The following is a 23756-nucleotide window of genomic DNA, read 5'->3' as shown; positions in this document are numbered from 1 at the left end:
TAATAATGTTACTCCACCCTGCACCTTAGAGTCTGCTGCCCTCTATACATAGACATGGAATCACACTTTAATAATGTTACTCCACCCTCCACCTTAGAGGCTGCTGCCCTCTATACATAGACATGGAATCACACTTTAATAATGTTACTCCACCCTGCACCTTAGAGGCTGCTGCCCTCTATACATAGACATGGAATCACACTTTAATAATGTTACTCCACCCTCCACCTTAGAGGCTGCTGCCCTCTATACATAGACATGGAATCACTGGTCACTTTAATAATGTTACTCCACCCTGCACCTTAGAGGCTGCTGCCCTCTATACATAGACATGGAATCACTAGTCACTTTAATAATGTTACTCCACCCTCCACCTTAGAGGCTGCTGCCCTCTATACATAGACATGGAATCACTGGTCACTTTAATAATGTTACTCCACCCTCCACCTTAGAGGCTGCTGCCCTCTATACATAGACATGGAATCACTGGCCACTTTAATAATGTTACTCCACCCTGCACCTTAGAGGCTGCTGCCCTCTATACATAGACATGGAATCACTGGTCACTTTAATAATGTTACTCCACCCTCCACCTTAGAGGCTGCTGCCCTCTATACATAGACATGGAATCACTAGTCACTTTAATAATGTTACTCCACCCTCCACCTTAGAGGCTGCTGCCCTCTATACATAGACATGGAATCACTGGTCACTTTAATAATGTTACTCCACCCTCCACCTTAGAGGCTGCTGCCCTCTATACATAGACATGGAATCACACTTTAATAATGTTACTCCACCCTCCACCTTAGAGGCTGCTGCCCTCTATACATAGACATGGAATCACTGGTCACTTTAATAATGTTACTCAACCCTGCACCTTAGAGGCTGCTGCCCTCTATACATAGACATGGAATCACTGGTCACTTTAATCATGTTACTCCACCCTGCACCTTAGAGGCTGCTGCCCTCTATACATAGACATGGAATCACACTTTAATAATGTTACTCCACCCTGCACCTTAGAGGCTGCTGCCCTCTATACATAGACATGGAATCACTGGTCACTTTAATAATGTTACTCCACCCTCCACCTTAGAGGCTGCTGCCCTCTATACATAGACATGGAATCACTAGTCACTTTAATAATGTTACTCCACCCTCCACCTTAGAGGCTGCTGCCCTCTATACATAGACATGGAATCACTGGTCACTTTAATAATGTTACTCCACCCTCCACCTTAGAGGCTGCTGCCCTCTATACATAGACATGGAATCACACTTTAATAATGTTACTCCACCCTCCACCTTAGAGGCTGCTGCCCTCTATACATAGACATGGAATCACACTTTAATAATGTTACTCCACCCTCCACCTTAGAGGCTGCTGCCCTCTATACATAGACATGGAATCACTGGTCGCTTTAATAATGTTACTCCACCCTGCACCTTAGAGGCTGCTGCCCCGTATACATAGACATGGAATCACTGGTCACTTTAATAATGTTACTCCACCCTGCACCTTAGAGGCTGCTGCCCTCTATACATAGACATGGAATCACACTTTAATAATGTTACTCCACCCTCCACCTTAGAGGCTGCTGCCCTCTATACATAGACATGGAATCACACTTTAATAATGTTACTCCACCCTGCACCTTAGAGGCTGCTGCCCTCTATACATAGACATGGAATCACACTTTAATAATGTTACTCCACCCTGCACCTTAGAGGCTGCTGCCCTCTATACATAGACATGGAATCACTGGCCACTTTAATAATGTTACTCCACCCTCCACCTTAGAGGCTGCTGCCCTCTATACATAGACATGGAATCACTGGCCACTTTAATAATGTTACTCCACCCTCCACCTTAGAGGCTGCTGCCCTCTATACATAGACATGGAATCACACTTTAATAATGTTACTCCACCCTGCACCTTAGAGGCTGCTGCCCTCTATACATAGACATGGAATCACACTTTAATAATGTTACTCCACCCTCCACCTTAGAGGCTGCTGCCCTCTATACATAGACATGGAATTACACTTTAATAATGTTACTCCACCCTCCACCTTAGAGGCTGCTGCCCTCTATACATAGACATGGAATCACTGGTCACTTTAATAATGTTACTCCACCCTCCACCTTAGAGGCTGCTGCCCTCTATACATAGACATGGAATCACACTTTAATAATGTTACTCCACCCTCCACCTTAGAGGCTGCTGCCCTCTATACATAGACATGGAATCACTGGTCACTTTAATAATGTTACTCCACCCTCCACCTTAGAGGCTGCTGCCCCATATACATAGACATGGAATCACACTTTAATAATGTTACTCCACCCTCCACCTTAGAGGCTGCTGCCCTCTATACATAGACATGGAATCACTGGTCACTTTAATAATGTTACTCCACCCTGCACCTTAGAGGCTGCTGCCCTCTATACATAGACATGGAATCACTGGTCACTTTAATAATGTTACTCCACCCTGCACCTTAGAGGCTGCTGCCCTCTATACATAGACATGGAATCACTGGTCACTTTAATAATGTTACTCCACCCTCCACCTTAGAGGCTGCTGCCCTCTATACATAGACATGGAATCACACTTTAATAATGTTACTCCACCCTCCATCTTAGAGGCTGCTGCCCTCTATACATAGACATGGAATCACACTTTAATAATGTTACTCCACCCTGCACCTTAGAGGCTGCTGCCCTCTATACATAGACATGGAATCACACTTTAATAATGTTACTCCACCCTGCACCTTAGAGGCTGCTGCCCTCTATACATAGACATGGAATCACACTTTAATAATGTTACTCCACCCTGCACCTTAGAGGCTGCTGCCCTCTATACATAGACATGGAATCACTGGTCACTTTAATAATGTTACTCCACCCTCCACCTTAGAGACTGCTGCCCTCTATACATAGACATGGAATCACTAGTCACTTTAATAATGTTACTCCACCCTCCACCTTAGAGACTGCTGCCCCATATACATAGACATGGAATCACTAGTCACTTTAATAATGTTACTCCACCCTCCACCTTAGAGGCTGCTGCCCTCTATACATAGACATGGAATCACTAGTCACTTTAATAATGTTACTCCACCCTCCACCTTAGAGACTGCTGCCCCATATACATAGACATGGAATCACTAGTCACTTTAATAATGTTACTCCACCCTCCACCTTAGAGGCTGCTGCCCTCTATACATAGACATGGAATCACTGGTCACTTTAATAATGTTACTCCACCCTCCACCTTAGAGGCTGCTGCCCTCTATACATAGACATGGAATCACACTTTAATAATGTTACTCCACCCTGCACCTTAGAGTCTGCTGCCCTGTATACATAGACATGGAATCACTGGTCACTTTAATAATGTTACTCCACCCTCCACCTTAGAGGCTGCTGCCCTCTATACATAGACATGGAATCACACTTTAATAATGTTACTCCACCCTGCACCTTAGAGGCTGCTGCCCTCTATACATAGACATGGAATCACACTTTAATAATGTTACTCCACCCTCCACCTTAGAGGCTGCTGCCCTCTATACATAGACATGGAATCACTGGTCACTTTAATAATGTTACTCCACCCTGCACCTTAGAGTCTGCTGCCCTCTATACATAGACATGGAATCACACTTTAATAATGTTACTCCACCCTCCACCTTAGAGGCTGCTGCCCTCTATACATAGACATGGAATCACTGGTCACTTTAATAATGTTACTCAACCCTCCACCTTAGAGGCTGCTGCCCTCTATACATAGACATGGAATCACTGGTCACTTTAATAATGTTACTCCACCCTCCACCTTAGTGACTGCTGCCCTCTATACATAGACATGGAATCACTGGTCACTTTAATAATGTTACTCCACCCTGCACCTTAGAGGCTGCTGCCCTCTATACATAGACATGGAATCACTGGTCACTTTAATAATGTTACTCCACCCTCCACCTTAGAGGCTGCTGTCCTCTATACATAGACATGGAATCACACTTTAATAATGTTACTCCACCCTGCACCTTAGAGGCTGCTGCCCTCTATACATAGACATGGAATCACACTTTAATAATGTTACTCCACCCTCCACCTTAGTGACTGCTGCCCTCTATACATAGACATGGAATCACTGGTCACTTTAATAATGTTACTCCACCTTAGAGACTGCTGCCCTCTATACATAGACATGGAATCACACTTTAATAATGTTACTCCACCCTGCACCTTAGAGGCTGCTGCCCTCTATACATAGACATGGAATCACACTTTAATAATGTTACTCCACCCTGCACCTTAGAGGCTGCTGCCCTCTATACATAGACATGGAATCACTGGTCACTTTAATAATGTTACTCCACCCTGCACCTTAGAGGCTGCTGCCCTCTATACATAGACATGGAATCACTGGTCACTTTAATAATGTTACTCCACCCTCCACCTTAGAGGCTGCTCTGCTCTATACATAGACATGGAATCACTGGTCACTTTAATAATGTTACTCCACCCTCCACCTTAGAGGCTGCTGCCCTCTATACATAGACATGGAATCACACTTTAATAATGTTACTCCACCCTGCACCTTAGAGGCTGCTGCCCTGTATACATAGACATAGAATCACTGGTCACTTTAATAATGTTACTCCACCCTCCACCTTAGAGGCTGCTGCCCTCTATACATAGACATGGAATCACTGGCCACTTTAATAATGTTACTCCACCCTCCACCTTAGAGGCTGCTGCCCTCTATACATAGACATGGAATCACACTTTAATAATGTTACTCCACCCTGCACCTTAGAGGCTGCTGCCCTCTATACATAGACATGGAATCACTGGTCACTTTAATAATGTTACTCCACCCTCCACCTTAGAGGCTGCTGCCCTCTATACATAGACATGGAATCACACTTTAATAATGTTACTCCACCCTGCACCTTAGAGGCTGCTGCCCTCTATACATAGACATGGAATCACACTTTAATAATGTTACTCCACCCTGCACCTTAGAGGCTGCTGCCCTCTATACATAGACATGGAATCACTGGTCACTTTAATAATGTTACTCCACCCTCCACCTTAGAGGCTGCTGCCCTCTACATAGACATGGAATCACACTTTAATAATGTTACTCCACCCTCCACCTTAGAGGCTGCTGCCCTCTATACATAGACATGGAATCACACTTTAATAATGTTACTCCACCCTGCACCTTAGAGGCTGCTGCCCTCTATACATAGACATGGAATCACACTTTAATAATGTTACTCCACCCTGCACCTTAGAGGCTGCTGCCCTCTATACATAGACATGGAATCACTGGTCACTTTAATAATGTTACTCCACCCTGCACCTTAGAGGCTGCTGCCCTCTATACATAGACATGGAATCACACTTTAATAATGTTACTCAACCCTCCACCTTAGAGGCTGCTGCCCTCTATACATAGACATGGAATCACACTTTAATAATGTTACTCCACCCTGCACCTTAGAGGCTGCTGTGCTCTATACATAGACATGGAATCACACTTTAATAATGTTACTCCACCCTCCACCTTAGAGGCTGCTGCCCTGTATACATAGACATGGAATCATCACTGGTCACTTTAATAATGTTACTCCACCCTCCACCTTAGAGGCTCCTGCCCTCTATACATAGACATGGAATCACACTTTAATAATGTTACTCCACCCTGCACCTTAGAGGCTGCTGCCCTCTATACATAGACATGGAATCATCACTGGTCACTTTAATAATGTTACTCCACCCTCCACCTTAGAGGCTGCTGCCCTCTATACATAGACATGGAATCACTGGTCACTTTAATAATGTTACTCCACCCTACACCTTAGAGGCTGCTGTGCTCTATACATAGACATGGAATCACACTTTAATAATGTTACTCCACCCTCCACCTTAGAGACTGCTGCCCTCTATACATAGACATGGAATCACTGGTCACTTTAATAATGTTACTCCACCCTGCACCTTAGAGGCTGCTGCCCTCTATACATAGACATGGAATCACTGGTCACTTTAATAATGTTACTCCACCCTCCACCTTAGAGGCTGCTGCCCTCTATACATAGACATGGAATCACACTTTAATAATGTTACTCCACCCTCCACAATAGAGGCTGCTGCCCTCTATACATAGACATGGAATCACACTTTAATAATGTTACTCCACCCTGCACCTTAGAGGCTGCTGCCCTCTATACATAGACATGGAATCACTGGTCACTTTAATAATGTTACTCCACCCTCCACCTTAGAGGCTGCTGCCCTCTACATAGACATGGAATCACACTTTAATAATGTTACTCCACCCTCCACCTTAGAGGCTGCTGCCCTCTATACATAGACATGGAATCACTGGTCACTTTAATAATGTTACTCCACCCTCCACCTTAGAGGCTGCTGCCCTCTACATAGACATGGAATCACACTTTAATAATGTTACTCCACCCTCCACCTTAGAGGCTGCTGCCCTCTATACATAGACATGGAATCACACTTTAATAATGTTACTCCACCCTGCACCTTAGAGGCTGCTGCCCTCTATACATAGACATGGAATCACTGGTCACTTTAATAATGTTACTCCACCCTCCACCTTAGAGGCTGCTGCCCTCTATACATAGACATGGAATCACACTTTAATAATGTTACTCCACCCTGTACCTTAGAGTCTGCTGCCCTCTATACATAGACATGGAATCACTGGTCACTTTAATAATGTTACTCCACCCTCCACCTTAGAGGCTGCTGCCCTCTATACATAGACATGGAATCACTGGTCACTTTAATAATGTTACTCCACCCTCCACCTTAGAGGCTGCTGCCCTCTATACATAGACATGGAATCACACTTTAATAATGTTACTCCACCCTGCACCTTAGAGGCTGCTGCCCTCTATACATAGACATGGAATCACACTTTAATAATGTTACTCCACCCTCCACCTTAGAGGCTGCTGCCCTCTATACATAGACATGGAATCACTGGTCACTTTAATAATGTTACTCCACCCTCCACCTTAGAGGCTGCTGCCCTCTATACATAGACATGGAATCACACTTTAATAATGTTACTCCACCCTGCACCTTAGAGGCTGCTGCCCTCTATACATAGACATGGAATCACACTTTAATAATGTTACTCCACCCTGCACCTTAGAGTCTGTTGCCCTCTATACATAGACATGGAATCACTGGTCACTTTAATAATGTTACTCCACCCTGCACCTTAGAGGCTGCTGCCCTCTATACATAGACATGGAATCACACTTTAATAATGTTACTCCACCCTCCACCTTAGAGGCTGCTGCCCTCTATACATAGACATGGAATCACACTTTAATAATGTTACTCCACCCTCCACCTTAGAGGCTGCTGCCCTCTATACATAGACATGGAATCACTGGTCACTTTAATAATGTTACTCCACCCTACACCTTAGAGGCTGCTGCCCTCTATACATAGACATGGAATCACACTTTAATAATGTTACTCCACCCTGCACCTTAGAGGCTGCTGCCCTCTATACATAGACATGGAATCACTGGTCACTTTAATAATGTTACTCCACCCTGCACCTTAGAGGCTGTTGCCCTCTATACATAGACATGGAATCATCACTGGTCACTTTAATAATGTTACTCCACCCTCCACCTTAGAGGCTGCTGCCCTCTATACATAGACATGGAATCACTGGTCACTTTAATAATGTTACTCAACCCTGCACCTTAGAGGCTGCTGCCCTCTATACATAGACATGGAATCACTGGTCACTTTAATAATGTTACTCCACCCTCCACCTTAGAGGCTGCTGCCCTCTATACATAGACATGGAATCACACTTTAATAATGTTACTCCACCCTGCACCTTAGAGGCTGCTGCCCTCTATACATAGACATGGAATCACTGGTCACTTTAATAATGTTACTCCACCCTCCACCTTAGAGGCTGCTGTGCTCTATACATAGACATGGAATCACACTTTAATAATGTTACTCCACCCTGCACCTTAGAGGCTGCTGCCCTCTATACATAGACATGGAATCACACTTTAATAATGTTACTCCACCCTGCACCTTAGAGGCTGCTGCCCTCTATACATAGACATGGAATCACTGGTCACTTTAATAATGTTACTCCACCCTCCACCTTAGAGGCTGCTGCCCTCTATACATAGACATGGAATCACACTTTAATAATGTTACTCCACCCTGCACCTTAGAGACTGCTGCCCTCTATACATAGACATGGAATCACTGGTCACTTTAATAATGTTACTCCACCCTGCACCTTAGAGGCTGCTGCCCTCTATACATAGACATGGAATCACACTTTAATAATGTTACTCCACCCTCCACCTTAGAGGCTGCTGCCCTCTATACATAGACATGGAATCACACTTTAATAATGTTACTCCACCCTCCACCTTAGAGGCTGCTGCCCTCTATACATAGACATGGAATCACACTTTAATAATGTTACTCCACCCTCCACCTTAGAGGCTGCTGCCCTCTATACATAGACATGGAATCACACTTTAATAATGTTACTCCACCCTGCACCTTAGAGGCTGCTCTGCTCTATACATAGACATGGAATCACACTTTAATAATGTTACTCCACCCTCCACCTTAGAGGCTACTGCCCTCTATACATAGACATGGAATCACTGGTCACTTTAATCATGTTACTCCACCCTCCACCTTAGAGGCTGCTGCCCTCTATACATAGACATGGAATCACTGGTCACTTTAATCATGTTACTCCACCCTCCACCTTAGTGACTGCTGCCCTCTATACATAGACATGGAATCACTGGTCACTTTAATAATGTTACTCCACCCTGCACCTTAGAGGCTGCTGCCCTCTATACATAGACATGGAATCATCACTGGTCACTTTAATAATGTTACTCCACCCTCCACCTTAGAGGCTGCTGCCCTCTATACATAGACATGGAATCACTGGTCACTTTAATAATGTTACTCCACCCTCCACCTTAGAGGCTGCTGCCCTCTACATAGACATGGAATCACACTTTAATAATGTTACTCCACCCTCCACCTTAGAGGCTGCTGCCCTCTATACATAGACATGGAATCACACTTTAATAATGTTACTCCACCCTGCACCTTAGAGGCTGCTGCCCTCTATACATAGACATGGAATCACTGGTCACTTTAATAATGTTACTCCACCCTCCACCTTAGAGGCTGCTGCCCTCTATACATAGACATGGAATCACACTTTAATAATGTTACTCCACCCTGTACCTTAGAGTCTGCTGCCCTCTATACATAGACATGGAATCACTGGTCACTTTAATAATGTTACTCCACCCTCCACCTTAGAGGCTGCTGCCCTCTATACATAGACATGGAATCACTGGTCACTTTAATAATGTTACTCCACCCTCCACCTTAGAGGCTGCTGCCCTCTATACATAGACATGGAATCACACTTTAATAATGTTACTCCACCCTGCACCTTAGAGGCTGCTGCCCTCTATACATAGACATGGAATCACACTTTAATAATGTTACTCCACCCTCCACCTTAGAGGCTGCTGCCCTCTATACATAGACATGGAATCACTGGTCACTTTAATAATGTTACTCCACCCTCCACCTTAGAGGCTGCTGCCCTCTATACATAGACATGGAATCACACTTTAATAATGTTACTCCACCCTGCACCTTAGAGGCTGCTGCCCTCTATACATAGACATGGAATCACACTTTAATAATGTTACTCCACCCTGCACCTTAGAGTCTGCTGCCCTCTATACATAGACATGGAATCACTGGTCACTTTAATAATGTTACTCCACCCTGCACCTTAGAGGCTGCTGCCCTCTATACATAGACATGGAATCACACTTTAATAATGTTACTCCACCCTCCACCTTAGAGGCTGCTGCCCTCTATACATAGACATGGAATCACACTTTAATAATGTTACTCCACCCTCCACCTTAGAGGCTGCTGCCCTCTATACATAGACATGGAATCACTGGTCACTTTAATAATGTTACTCCACCCTACACCTTAGAGGCTGCTGCCCTCTATACATAGACATGGAATCACACTTTAATAATGTTACTCCACCCTGCACCTTAGAGGCTGCTGCCCTCTATACATAGACATGGAATCACTGGTCACTTTAATAATGTTACTCCACCCTGCACCTTAGAGGCTGTTGCCCTCTATACATAGACATGGAATCATCACTGGTCACTTTAATAATGTTACTCCACCCTCCACCTTAGAGGCTGCTGCCCTCTATACATAGACATGGAATCACTGGTCACTTTAATAATGTTACTCAACCCTGCACCTTAGAGGCTGCTGCCCTCTATACATAGACATGGAATCACTGGTCACTTTAATAATGTTACTCCACCCTCCACCTTAGAGGCTGCTGCCCTCTATACATAGACATGGAATCACACTTTAATAATGTTACTCCACCCTGCACCTTAGAGGCTGCTGCCCTCTATACATAGACATGGAATCACTGGTCACTTTAATAATGTTACTCCACCCTCCACCTTAGAGGCTGCTGTGCTCTATACATAGACATGGAATCACACTTTAATAATGTTACTCCACCCTGCACCTTAGAGGCTGCTGCCCTCTATACATAGACATGGAATCACACTTTAATAATGTTACTCCACCCTGCACCTTAGAGGCTGCTGCCCTCTATACATAGACATGGAATCACTGGTCACTTTAATAATGTTACTCCACCCTCCACCTTAGAGGCTGCTGCCCTCTATACATAGACATGGAATCACACTTTAATAATGTTACTCCACCCTGCACCTTAGAGACTGCTGCCCTCTATACATAGACATGGAATCACTGGTCACTTTAATAATGTTACTCCACCCTGCACCTTAGAGGCTGCTGCCCTCTATACATAGACATGGAATCACACTTTAATAATGTTACTCCACCCTCCACCTTAGAGGCTGCTGCCCTCTATACATAGACATGGAATCACACTTTAATAATGTTACTCCACCCTCCACCTTAGAGGCTGCTGCCCTCTATACATAGACATGGAATCACACTTTAATAATGTTACTCCACCCTCCACCTTAGAGGCTGCTGCCCTCTATACATAGACATGGAATCACACTTTAATAATGTTACTCCACCCTGCACCTTAGAGGCTGCTCTGCTCTATACATAGACATGGAATCACACTTTAATAATGTTACTCCACCCTCCACCTTAGAGGCTGCTGCCCTCTATACATAGACATGGAATCACTGGTCACTTTAATCATGTTACTCCACCCTCCACCTTAGAGGCTGCTGCCCTCTATACATAGACATGGAATCACTGGTCACTTTAATCATGTTACTCCACCCTCCACCTTAGTGACTGCTGCCCTCTATACATAGACATGGAATCACTGGTCACTTTAATAATGTTACTCCACCCTGCACCTTAGAGGCTGCTGCCCTCTATACATAGACATGGAATCATCACTGGTCACTTTAATAATGTTACTCCACCCTCCACCTTAGAGGCTGCTGCCCTCTATACATAGACATGGAATCACTGGTCACTTTAATAATGTTACTCCACCCTGCACCTTAGAGGCTGCTGCCCTCTATACATAGACATGGAATCACACTTTAATAATGTTACTCCACCCTGCACCTTAGAGGCTGCTGCCCTCTATACATAGACATGGAATCACTGGTCACTTTAATAATGTTACTCCACCCTCCACCTTAGTGACTGCTGCCCTCTATACATAGACATGGAATCACTGGTCACTTTAATAATGTTACTCCACCCTGCACCTTAGAGGCTGCTGCCCTCTATACATAGACATGGAATCACTGGTCACTTTAATAATGTTACTCCACCCTCCACCTTAGAGGCTGCTGTCCTCTATACATAGACATGGAATCACTGGCCACTTTAATAATGTTACTCCACCCTCCACCTTAGAGGCTGCTGCCCTCTATACATAGACATGGAATCACACTTTAATAATGTTACTCCACCCTGCACCTTAGAGGCTGCTGCCCTCTATACATAGACATGGAATCACTGGCCACTTTAATAATGTTACTCCACCCTGCACCTTAGAGGCTGCTGCCCTCTATACATAGACATGGAATCACACTTTAATAATGTTACTCCACCCTCCACCTTAGAGACTGCTGCCCTCTATACATAGACATGGAATCACACTTTAATAATGTTACTCCACCCTCCACCTTAGAGGCTGCTGCCCTCTATACATAGACATGGAATCACTGGTCACTTTAATAATGGAACACGAGTCACTTTAATAATGGAACACGAGTCACTTTAATAATGGAACACTGGTCCCTTTAATAATGAAACACTGGTCCCTTTAATAATGAAACACGAGTCACTTTAATAATGGAACACGAGTCACTTTAATAATGGAACACGAGTCACTTTAATAATGGAACACGAGTCACTTTAATAATGGAACACTGGTCCCTTTAATAATGGAACACGAGTCACTTTAATAATGGAACACTGGTCCCTTTAATAATGGAACACTGGTCCCTTTAATAATGGAACACTGGTCCCTTTAATAATGGAACACTGGTCCCTTTAATAATGGAACACTGGTCCCTTTAATAATGGAACACGAGTCACTTTAATAATGGAACACTGGTCCCTTTAATAATGGAACACTGGTCCCTTTAATAATGGAACACGAGTCACTTTAATAATGGAACACGAGTCACTTTAATAATGGAACACTGGTCCCTTTAATAATGGAACACTGGTCCCTTTAATAAGGGAACACTGGTCCCTTTAATAATGGAACACTGGTCCCTTTAATAATGGAACACTGGTCCCTTTAATAATGGAACACTGGTCCCTTTAATAATGGAACACTGGTCCCTTTAATAATGGAACACTGGTCCCTTTAATAATGGAACACTGGTCCCTTTAATAATGGAACACTGGTCCCTTTAATAATGGAACACTGGTCCCTTTAATAATGGAACACTGGTGATTTCAATAGTTTTCACATACAGCTTTACTCATCTCATATGTATATACTGTATTCTAATATACCGTTTTTTTGTCAATGCCACTCCGACATTGCTCGTCCTAATATTCATGTTTTTCTTCTTCTATTCTTTTACTTTTAGATTTGTGTGTATTGTTGTGAATGTAGATATTACTGCACTGTTGGAGATAGGAACTTAAGCATTTCACTACACCCGCAATATCATCTGCTAAATATGGACCAATAACATCTGCTAAATATGGACCAATAACATCTGTTAAATATGGACCAATAACATCTGTTAAATATGGACCAATAACATCTGTTAAATATGGACCAATAACATCTGTTAAATATGGACCAATAACATCTGTTAAATATGGACCAATAACATCTGTTAAATATGGACCAATAACATCTGTTAAATATGGACCAATAACATCTGTTAAATATGGACCAATAACATCTGATAAATATGGACCAATAACATCTGTTAAATATGTGACCAATAACATCTGTTAAATATGGACCAATAACATCTGTTAAATATGGACCAATAACATCTGTTAAATATGGACCAATAACATCTGTTAAATATGGACCAATAACATCTGTTAAATATGGACCAATAACATCTGTTAAATATGGACCAATAACATCTGTTAAATATGGACCAATAACATCTGTTAAATATGGACCAATAACATCTGTTAAATATGGACCAATAACATCTGTTAAATATGGACCAATAACATCTGTTAAATATGGACCAATAACATCTGTTAAATATGGACCAATAACATCTGTTAAATATGGACCAATAACATCTGTTAAATATGTGACCAATAACATCTGTTAAATATGGACCAATAACATCTGTTAAATATGGACCAATAACATCTGTTAAATATGGACCAATAACATCTGATAAATATCTGTATGAACCAATAACATCTGTTAAATATGGACCAATAACATCTGTTAAATATGTGACCAATAACATCTGTTAAATATGTGACCAATAACATCTGTTAAATATGGACCAATAACATCTGTTAAATATGGACCAATAACATCTGTTAAATATGGACCAATAACATCTGTTAAATATGGACCAATAACATCTGTTAAATATGGACCAATAACATCTGTTAAATATGGACCAATAACATCTGTTAAATATGGACCAATAACATCTGTTAAATATGTGACCAATAACATCTGTTAAATATGGACCAATAACATCTGTTAAATATGGACCAATAACATCTGTTAAATATGGACCAATAACATCTGATAAATATCTGTATGAACCAATAACATCTGTTAAATATGGACCAATAACATCTGTTAAATATGTGACCAATAACATCTGTTAAATATGTGACCAATAACATCTGTTAAATATGGACCAATAACATCTGTTAAATATGGACCAATAACATCTGTTAAATATGGACCAATAACATCTGTTAAATATGGACCAATAACATCTGTTAAAAATGTGTATGGACCAATAACATCTGCTAAATATGGACCAATAACATCTGTTAAATATGTGTATGGACCAATAACATCTGCTAAATATGTGTATGGACCAATAACATCTGTTAAATATGGACCAATAACATCTGTTAAATATGGACCAATAACATCTGTTAAAAATGTGTATGGACCAATAACATCTGCTAAATATGTGTATGGACCAATAACATCTGCTAAATATGTGTATGGACCAATAACATCTGTTAAATATGGACCAATAACATCTGTTAAATATGGACCAATAACATCTGTTAAATATGTGACCAATAACATCTGATAAATATGTGTATGAACCAATAACATCTGTTAAATATGGACCAATAACATCTGTTAAATATGGACCAATAGCATCTGTTAAATATGGACCAATAGCATCTGTTAAATATGGACCAATAACATCTGTTAAATATGGACCAATAACATCTGTTAAATATGGACCAATAACATCTGTTAAATATGTGACCAATAACATCTGTTAAATATGTGACCAATAACATCTGTTAAATATGTGACCAATAACATCTGTTAAATATGGACCAATAACATCTGTTAAATATGGACCAATAACATCTGTTAAATATGGACCAATAACATCTGTTAAATATGGACCAATAACATCTGATAAATATGGACCAATAACATCTGTTAAATATGTGACCAATAACATCTGTTAAATATGGACCAATAACATCTGTTAAATATGGACCAATAACATCTGTTAAATATGGACCAATAACATCTGTTAAATATGGACCAATAACATCTGTTAAATATGGACCAATAACATATGTTAAATATGGACCAATAACATATGTTAAATATGGACCAATAACATCTGTTAAATATGGACCAATAACATCTGTTAAATATGGACCAATAACATCTGTTAAATATGGACCAATAACATCTGTTAAATATGTGACCAATAACATCTGTTAAATATGGACCAATAACATCTGTTAAATATGGACCAATAACATCTGATAAATATCTGTATGAACCAATAACATCTGTTAAATATGGACCAATAACATCTGTTAAATATGTGACCAATAACATCTGTTAAATATGTGACCAATAACATCTGTTAAATATGGACCAATAACATCTGTTAAATATGGACCAATAACATCTGTTAAATATGGACCAATAACATCTGTTAAATATGGACCAATAACATCTGTTAAATATGGACCAATAACATCTGTTAAATATGGACCAATAACATCTGTTAAATATGGACCAATAACATCTGTTAAATATGTGACCAATAACATCTGTTAAATATGGACCAATAACATCTGTTAAATATGGACCAATAACATCTGTTAAATATGGACCAATAACATCTGATAAATATCTGTATGAACCAATAACATCTGTTAAATATGGACCAATAACATCTGTTAAATATGTGACCAATAACATCTGTTAAATATGTGACCAATAACATCTGTTAAATATGGACCAATAACATCTGTTAAATATGGACCAATAACATCTGTTAAATATGGACCAATAACATCTGTTAAATATGGACCAATTACATCTGTTAAAAATGTGTATGGACCAATAACATCTGCTAAATATGGACCAATAACATCTGTTAAATATGTGTATGGACCAATAACATCTGCTAAATATGTGTATGGACCAATAACATCTGTTAAATATGGACCAATAACATCTGTTAAATATGGACCAATAACATCTGTTAAATATGGACCAATAACATCTGTTAAAAATGTGTATGGACCAATAACATCTGCTAAATATGTGTATGGACCAATAACATCTGTTAAATATGGACCAATAACATCTGTTAAATATGGACCAATAACATCTGTTAAATATGGACCAATAACATCTGTTAAATATGTGACCAATAACATCTGATAAATATGTGTATGAACCAATAACATCTGTTAAATATGGACCAATAACATCTGTTAAATATGGACCAATAGCATCTGTTAAATATGGACCAATAGCATCTGTTAAATATGGACCAATAACATCTGTTAAATATGGACCAATAACATCTGTTAAATATGGACCAATAACATCTGTTAAATATGTGACCAATAACATCTGTTAAATATGTGACCAATAACATCTGTTAAATATGTGACCAATAACATCTGTTAAATATGGACCAATAACATCTGTTAAATATGGACCAATAACATCTGTTAAATATGGACCAATAACATCTGTTAAATATGGACCAATAACATCTGATAAATATGGACCAATAACATCTGTTAAATATGTGACCAATAACATCTGTTAAATATGTGACCAATAACATCTGTTAAATATGGACCAATAACATCTGTTAAATATGGACCAATAACATCTGTTAAATATGGACCAATAACATCTGTTAAATATGGACCAATAACATCTGTTAAATATGGACCAATAACATCTGTTAAATATGGACCAATAACATCTGTTAAATATGGACCAATAACATCTGTTAAATATGGACCAATAACATCTGTTAAATATGGACCAATAACATCTGATAAATATGGACCAATAACATCTGTTAAATATGTGACCAATAACATCTGTTAAATATGTGACCAATAACATCTGTTAAATATGGACCAATAACATCTGTTAAATATGGACCAATAACATCTGTTAAATATGGACCAATAACATCTGTTAAATATGGACCAATAACATCTGTTAAATATGGACCAATAACATCTGTTAAATATGGACCAATAACATCTGTTAAATATGGACCAATAACATCTGTTAAATATGGACCAATAACATCTGTTAAATATGGACCAATAACATCTGTTAAATATGGACCAATAACATCTGTTAAATATGTGACCAATAACATCTGTTAAATATGGACCAATAACATCTGTTAAATATGGACCAATAACATCTGTTAAATATGGACCAATAACATCTGATAAATATCTGTATGAACCAATAACATCTGTTAAATATGGACCAATAACATCTGTTAAATATGTGACCAATAACATCTGTTAAATATGTGACCAATAACATCTGTTAAATATGGACCAATAACATCTGTTAAATATGGACCAATAACATCTGTTAAATATGGACCAATAACATCTGTTAAATATGGACCAATAACATCTGTTAAATATGGACCAATAACATCTGTTAAATATGGACCAATAACATCTGTTAAATATGGACCAATAACATCTGTTAAATATGTGACCAATAACATCTGTTAAATATGGACCAATAACATCTGTTAAATATGGACCAATAACATCTGTTAAATATGGACCAATAACATCTGATAAATATCTGTATGAACCAATAACATCTGTTAAATATGGACCAATAACATCTGTTAAATATGTGACCAATAACATCTGTTAAATATGTGACCAATAACATCTGTTAAATATGGACCAATAACATCTGTTAAATATGGACCAATAACATCTGTTAAATATGGACCAATAACATCTGTTAAATATGGACCAATAACATCTGTTAAAAATGTGTATGGACCAATAACATCTGCTAAATATGGACCAATAACATCTGTTAAATATGTGTATGGACCAATAACATCTGCTAAATATGTGTATGGACCAATAACATCTGTTAAATATGGACCAATAACATCTGTTAAATATGGACCAATAACATCTGTTAAAAATGTGTATGGACCAATAACATCTGCTAAATATGTGTATGGACCAATAACATCTGCTAAATATGTGTATGGACCAATAACATCTGTTAAATATGGACCAATAACATCTGTTAAATATGGACCAATAACATCTGTTAAATATGTGACCAATAACATCTGTTAAATATGTGTATGGACCAATAACATCTGTTAAATATGTGTATGGACCAATAACATCTGTTAAATATGTGTATGGACCAATAACATCTGTTAAATATGGACCAATAACATCTGTTAAATATGTGTATGGACCAATAACATCTGTTAAATATGGACCAATAACATCTGTTAAATATGGACCAATAACATCTGTTAAATATGGACCAATAACATCTGTTAAATATGGACCAATAACATCTGTTAAATATGAACCAATAACATCTGTTAAATATGGACCAATAACATCTGTTAAATATGGACCAATAACATCTGTTAAATATGGACCAATAACATCTGTTAAATATGGACCAATAACATCTGTTAAATATGGACCAATAACATCTGTTAAATATGGACCAATAACATCTGTTAAATATGGACCAATAACATCTGTTAAATATGGACCAATAACATCTGTTAAATATGGACCAATAACATCTGTTAAATATGGACCAATAACATCTGTTAAATATGGACCAATAACATCTGTTAAATATGGACCAATAACATCTGCTAAATATGGACCAATAACATCTGTTAAATATGTGACCAATAACATCTGTTAAATATGGACCAATAACATCTGTTAAATATGGACCAATAACATCTGTTAAATATGTGACCAATAACATCTGTTAAATATGTGTATGAACCAATAACATCTGTTAAATATGGACCAATAACATCTGTTAAATATGGACCAATAACATCTGTTAAATATGGACCAATAACATCTGTTAAATATGGACCAATAACATCTGATAAATATCTGTATGAACCAATAACATCTGTTAAATATGGACCAATAACATCTGTTAAATATGGACCAATAACATCTGTTAAATATGGACCAATAACATCTGATAAATATGGACCAATAACATCTGTTAAATATGTGTATGGACCAATAACATCTGTTAAATATGTGACCAATAACATCTGATAAATATGTGTATGAACCAATAACATCTGTTAAATATGGACCAATAACATCTGTTAAATATGGACCAATAGCATCTGTTAAATATGGACCAATAACATCTGTTAAATATGGACCAATAACATCTGTTAAATATGGACCAATAACATCTGTTAAATATGGACCAATAACATCTGTTAAATATGTGACCAATAACATCTGTTAAATATGTGACCAATAACATCTGTTAAATATGTGACCAATAACATCTGTTAAATATGGACCAATAACATCTGTTAAATATGGACCAATAACATCTGTTAAATATGGACCAATAACATCTGTTAAATATGGACCAATAACATCTGTTAAATATGGACCAATAACATCTGTTAAATATGTGACCAATAACATCTGTTAAATATGGACCAATAACATCTGATAAATATGTGACCAATAACATCTGTTAAATATGTGTATGGACCAATAACATCTGTTAAATATGGACCAATAACATCTGTTAAATATGGACCAATAACATCTGTTAAATATGTGACCAATAACATCTGTTAAATATGGACCAATAACATCTGTTAAATATGTGTATGGACCAATAACATCTGATAAATATGGACCAATAACATCTGTTAAATATGGACCAATAACATCTGTTAAATATGTGCATGGACCAATAACATCTGATAAATATGGACCAATAACATCTGTTAAATATGTGCATGGACCAATAACATCTGATAAATATGTGTACATGGACCAATACGATTTGATTTGTTTTAATGCGTGTTTCCCAGCCAAGGAGACGACTGCTACTTTCCCAACTATGGATATTTAACCCCATCCTGTCTGTGTTTCTGTGTTTCCCAGCCAAGGAGACGGACACTACTTCCCCCTGAAGAGCCAGAGTGAGTCCTCAACCTCTCTATTAGCCAATGAGGAGAAATGGGAGGAGGAAGAGGAGTCAGAGGATGACAACATAGGTAAGGAGGCCAATAGGACTGATTCTTAGATGAATAACTATCAGGGAAAAATATATGATGTGGTGGTGTCCCTAAGTTGCATGGTGGTTCAACCGTGTGCTGGGGGCAATAAAAGGCCACTCAAAAGGTGCAATTTTGTCAGACAACACAATGCCACAGATGTCTCAAGTTTTGAAGGAGTGTGCAATTGGCATGCTGACTACAGGGATGTCCACCGAAGCTGTTGCCGGAGAATTTAATGTTAATTTCTCTACCATAAGCTGCCTCCAAAGTCGTTTTAGAGAATTTGGCAGTATATCCAACCGGTCTCCAAACCGCAGACCACGTGTAACCACGGCAGCCCAGGACCTCCACATCCTGCGTTTTCACCTGTGGGATCGTCGGTGACCAGACACCCGGACAGATGATGAAACTGAAGAGTAATTTCTGTCTGTAATAAAGTCCTTTTGTGGGGAAAAACTCATTGTGATTGGCTAGGCCTGGCTTTCCAGTGGGTGGGCCTATGTCCTCCCAGTTCCACCCATGGCTGCGCCCCTGCCCAGTCATGTGAAATCCATAGATTAGGGCCTAATACGTTTTTCACTTGACTGATTTCCTAATATGAACTGTAACTCAGTAAAATTGTTGAAATTATTGCGTTTTATATTTTTGTTCTGTATAAATTGTCAATTTGGTGGACAGATGTGGTATTGCATTAATTAATGTGATTGACAGAGATTTCTGAACGGAAAAATCAAGGCAACATGTAAAGTGTTGGTCCCGTGTTTCATGAGCTGAAATAAAATGTTCTATACCCACCAAGCTTATTTCTCTAAAATTCTGTGCACAAATTTGTTTTACAACCCTGTTAGTGAGCATTTCTCCATGTCGCAAGGATCTGTACACAATTTCTGGAAGCTGAAAATGTCCCAGTTTCATGGCCTACGTACTTACCGGCCATGTCACCCATTCAGCATGTTTGGGATGCTCGTGTTCCAGTTCCATGGCCTACGTACTTACCAGCCATGTCACCCATTCAGCATGTTTGGGATGCTTGTGTTCCAGTTCCATGGCCTACGTACTTACCAGCCATGTCACCCATTCAGCATGTTTGGGATGCTCGTGTCCCAGTTCCATGAAATTTGAATTAAACAATTAAACGATGTTCCTGTATGAATCTGTATTTTCCAGGTGATGACAGGGATCCCTCTGTTACCGTGGAGATGGACGAAGAGGAGCAGGATCACGTTATGGACTTTATAAACGGTGCAGTGGGAGTCGTACCCTGAGGAGGAAGACAAGCCTACCCTGAGGAGGAAGACAAACCTACCCTGTGGAGGCAGACAAACCTACCCTGTGGAGGCAGACAAACCTACCCTGAGGAGGAAGACAAACTGTGGGACCATCAGACACACGGAAGAACTCGACGTGCAGCCAAAACGTTTTTAGACATTACCATCTCAATATCATGTATAGTTTTCAGTTTCACCATGGAGGAAGGACAATGTTAGGGGAACAGATGACAACCAGTATATCACATTACACGGTTGTTTTAAGAGAAAGACCATGTCTAGCACTGTCTCCTTACTTCTGTTGTCTCCCTACCTCTCTGTATTTTTGTGGATCTTATATAGTACTAGGCTGCTAGCTAGCTTTTCTTTTCTCGCCTGTTTTTTTTTTGCCCATATTTTGTAAATGTAAATAGCTTTGTGATTTACATCTTTAAATGAAAAGAGTTCTACAAATGTAATGTATTATCATTATTCCGTATGCAGGGCCCTTAAGGCCCAATCAGAATGGAGAAAGCCCATTAAAACCACAAATGTATTTGTTGCCATCCTAGGGCCATGCACCTGTCGTTCCTTTGTCTTGTAAAGATGCTGCCCTGCCCAAGTCAAATGTTATTTGTCACGTGCGCCGAATACAACACGTGTAGTAGACCTTACAGTGAAATGCTTACTTACAAGCCCTTAACCAACAGTGCAGTTTTTAATGAAAATAAATGTTAAAGTATTTACTAAAATAAACAAAATAGAAAATAAAAAAATAAAGAGGCTATATACAGTATATTACGGTACAGAGTCAATGTGGAGGCTATGTACAGGGTGTTACGGTACAGTGTCAATGTGGAGGCTATATACAGGGTATTACGGTACAGAGTCAATGTGGAGGCTATATACAGGGTGTTACGGTACAGAGTCAATGTGGAGGCTGTATACAGGGTGTTACGGTACAGAGTCAATGTGGAGGCTATATACAGGGGGTACCGGTACAGAGTCAATGTGGAGGCTATATACAGGGGGTACCGGTACAGAGTCAATGTGGAGGCTATATACAGGGGGTACCGGTACAGAGTCAATGTGGAGGCTATATACAGGGGTACCAGTACAGAGTCAATGTGGAGGCTATATACAGGGTATTACGGTACAGAGTCAGTGTGGAGGCTATATACAGGGTATTACGGTACAGAGTCAATGTGGAGGCTATGTATAGGGTATTACGGTACAGAGTCAATGTGGAGGCTATATACAGGGTATTACAGTACAGAGTCAATGTGGAGGCTATATACAGGGTGTTACGGTACAGAGTCAATGTGGAGGCTATATACAGGGTATTACGGTACAGAGTCAATGTGGAGGCTAAATACAGGGGGTACCGGTACAGAGTCAATGTGGAGGCTATATACAGGGGGTACCGGTACAGAGTCAATGTGCGGGGGCACCAGTTAGTCAAGGTAATATGTACATGTAGGTAGAGTTATTAAAGTGACTATGCATAGATAAACAGAGGGGGGGGGGGGCAATGCAAATAGTCTGGGTAGCCATTTCATTAGATGTTCAGGAGTCTAATGGCTTGGGGGTAGAAGCTGCCGCTTGCCGTGCGGTAGCAGAGAGACCAGTTTATGAGGGTGGCTGGAGTCAGGCAATTTTTAGGGCCTTCCTCTGACACCGCCTGGTGTAGAGGTCCTGGATGGCAGGCAGCTTTGCCCCAGTGATGTACTAGGCCGTACGCACTACCCTCTGTAGTGTCTTGCGGTCGGAGGCCGAGCAGTTGCCGTACCAGGCAGTGATGCAACCGGTCAGGATGCTCCGGATGGTGCAGCTGTAGAACCTTTTAAGGATCTCAAGACCCATGCCAAATCTTTTCAGTCTCCTGAGGGTGAATAGGTTTTGTCATGCCCTCTTCACGACTGTCTTGGTGTGCTTGGACCATGATCGTTCATTGCTGGTGTGGACACCAAGGAACTTGAAGCTGTCAACCCGACTCCTCTCCAGAAGCAGACCCTAGTGCCTACTCCTTAGGTACCCGCTCCTCTCCAGAAGCAGACCCTAGTTCCTACTCCTTAGGTACCC

The 23756-nt window shown here is 39.8% G+C and overlaps 1 protein-coding gene across 2 annotated transcripts in view; it reads left to right on the top strand.

Moving 5' to 3' along the window:
- The window catches only part of zdhhc15b (zinc finger DHHC-type palmitoyltransferase 15b), a 43918-nt gene extending 21448 nt beyond the window's left edge, over positions 1–22470 (top strand). Inside the window, exons 10-12 of one of the 2 annotated variants that reach the window (XM_055927839.1) lie at positions 20312–20424; positions 21595–21706; positions 21753–22470. In XM_055927839.1, coding sequence (XP_055783814.1) covers positions 20312–20424; positions 21595–21692 — 211 coding nt within the window. In that variant the 3' untranslated portion in view covers positions 21693–21706; positions 21753–22470. Of the gene's footprint in view, positions 1–20311; positions 20425–21594 lie in introns of both variants that reach the window. The other variant, XM_055927838.1, reaches the window with a different exon arrangement.
- Positions 22471–23756: the final 1286 nt, after the last annotated feature.

This window comes from Salvelinus fontinalis, chromosome 6, assembly GCF_029448725.1.
Source record: "Salvelinus fontinalis isolate EN_2023a chromosome 6, ASM2944872v1, whole genome shotgun sequence".
NCBI classification, from domain to species: domain Eukaryota; kingdom Metazoa; phylum Chordata; class Actinopteri; order Salmoniformes; family Salmonidae; genus Salvelinus; species Salvelinus fontinalis.
The sequence above is the reverse complement of the archived record's forward strand: the minus strand, read 5'-3'. Positions and strand labels throughout refer to the sequence as shown.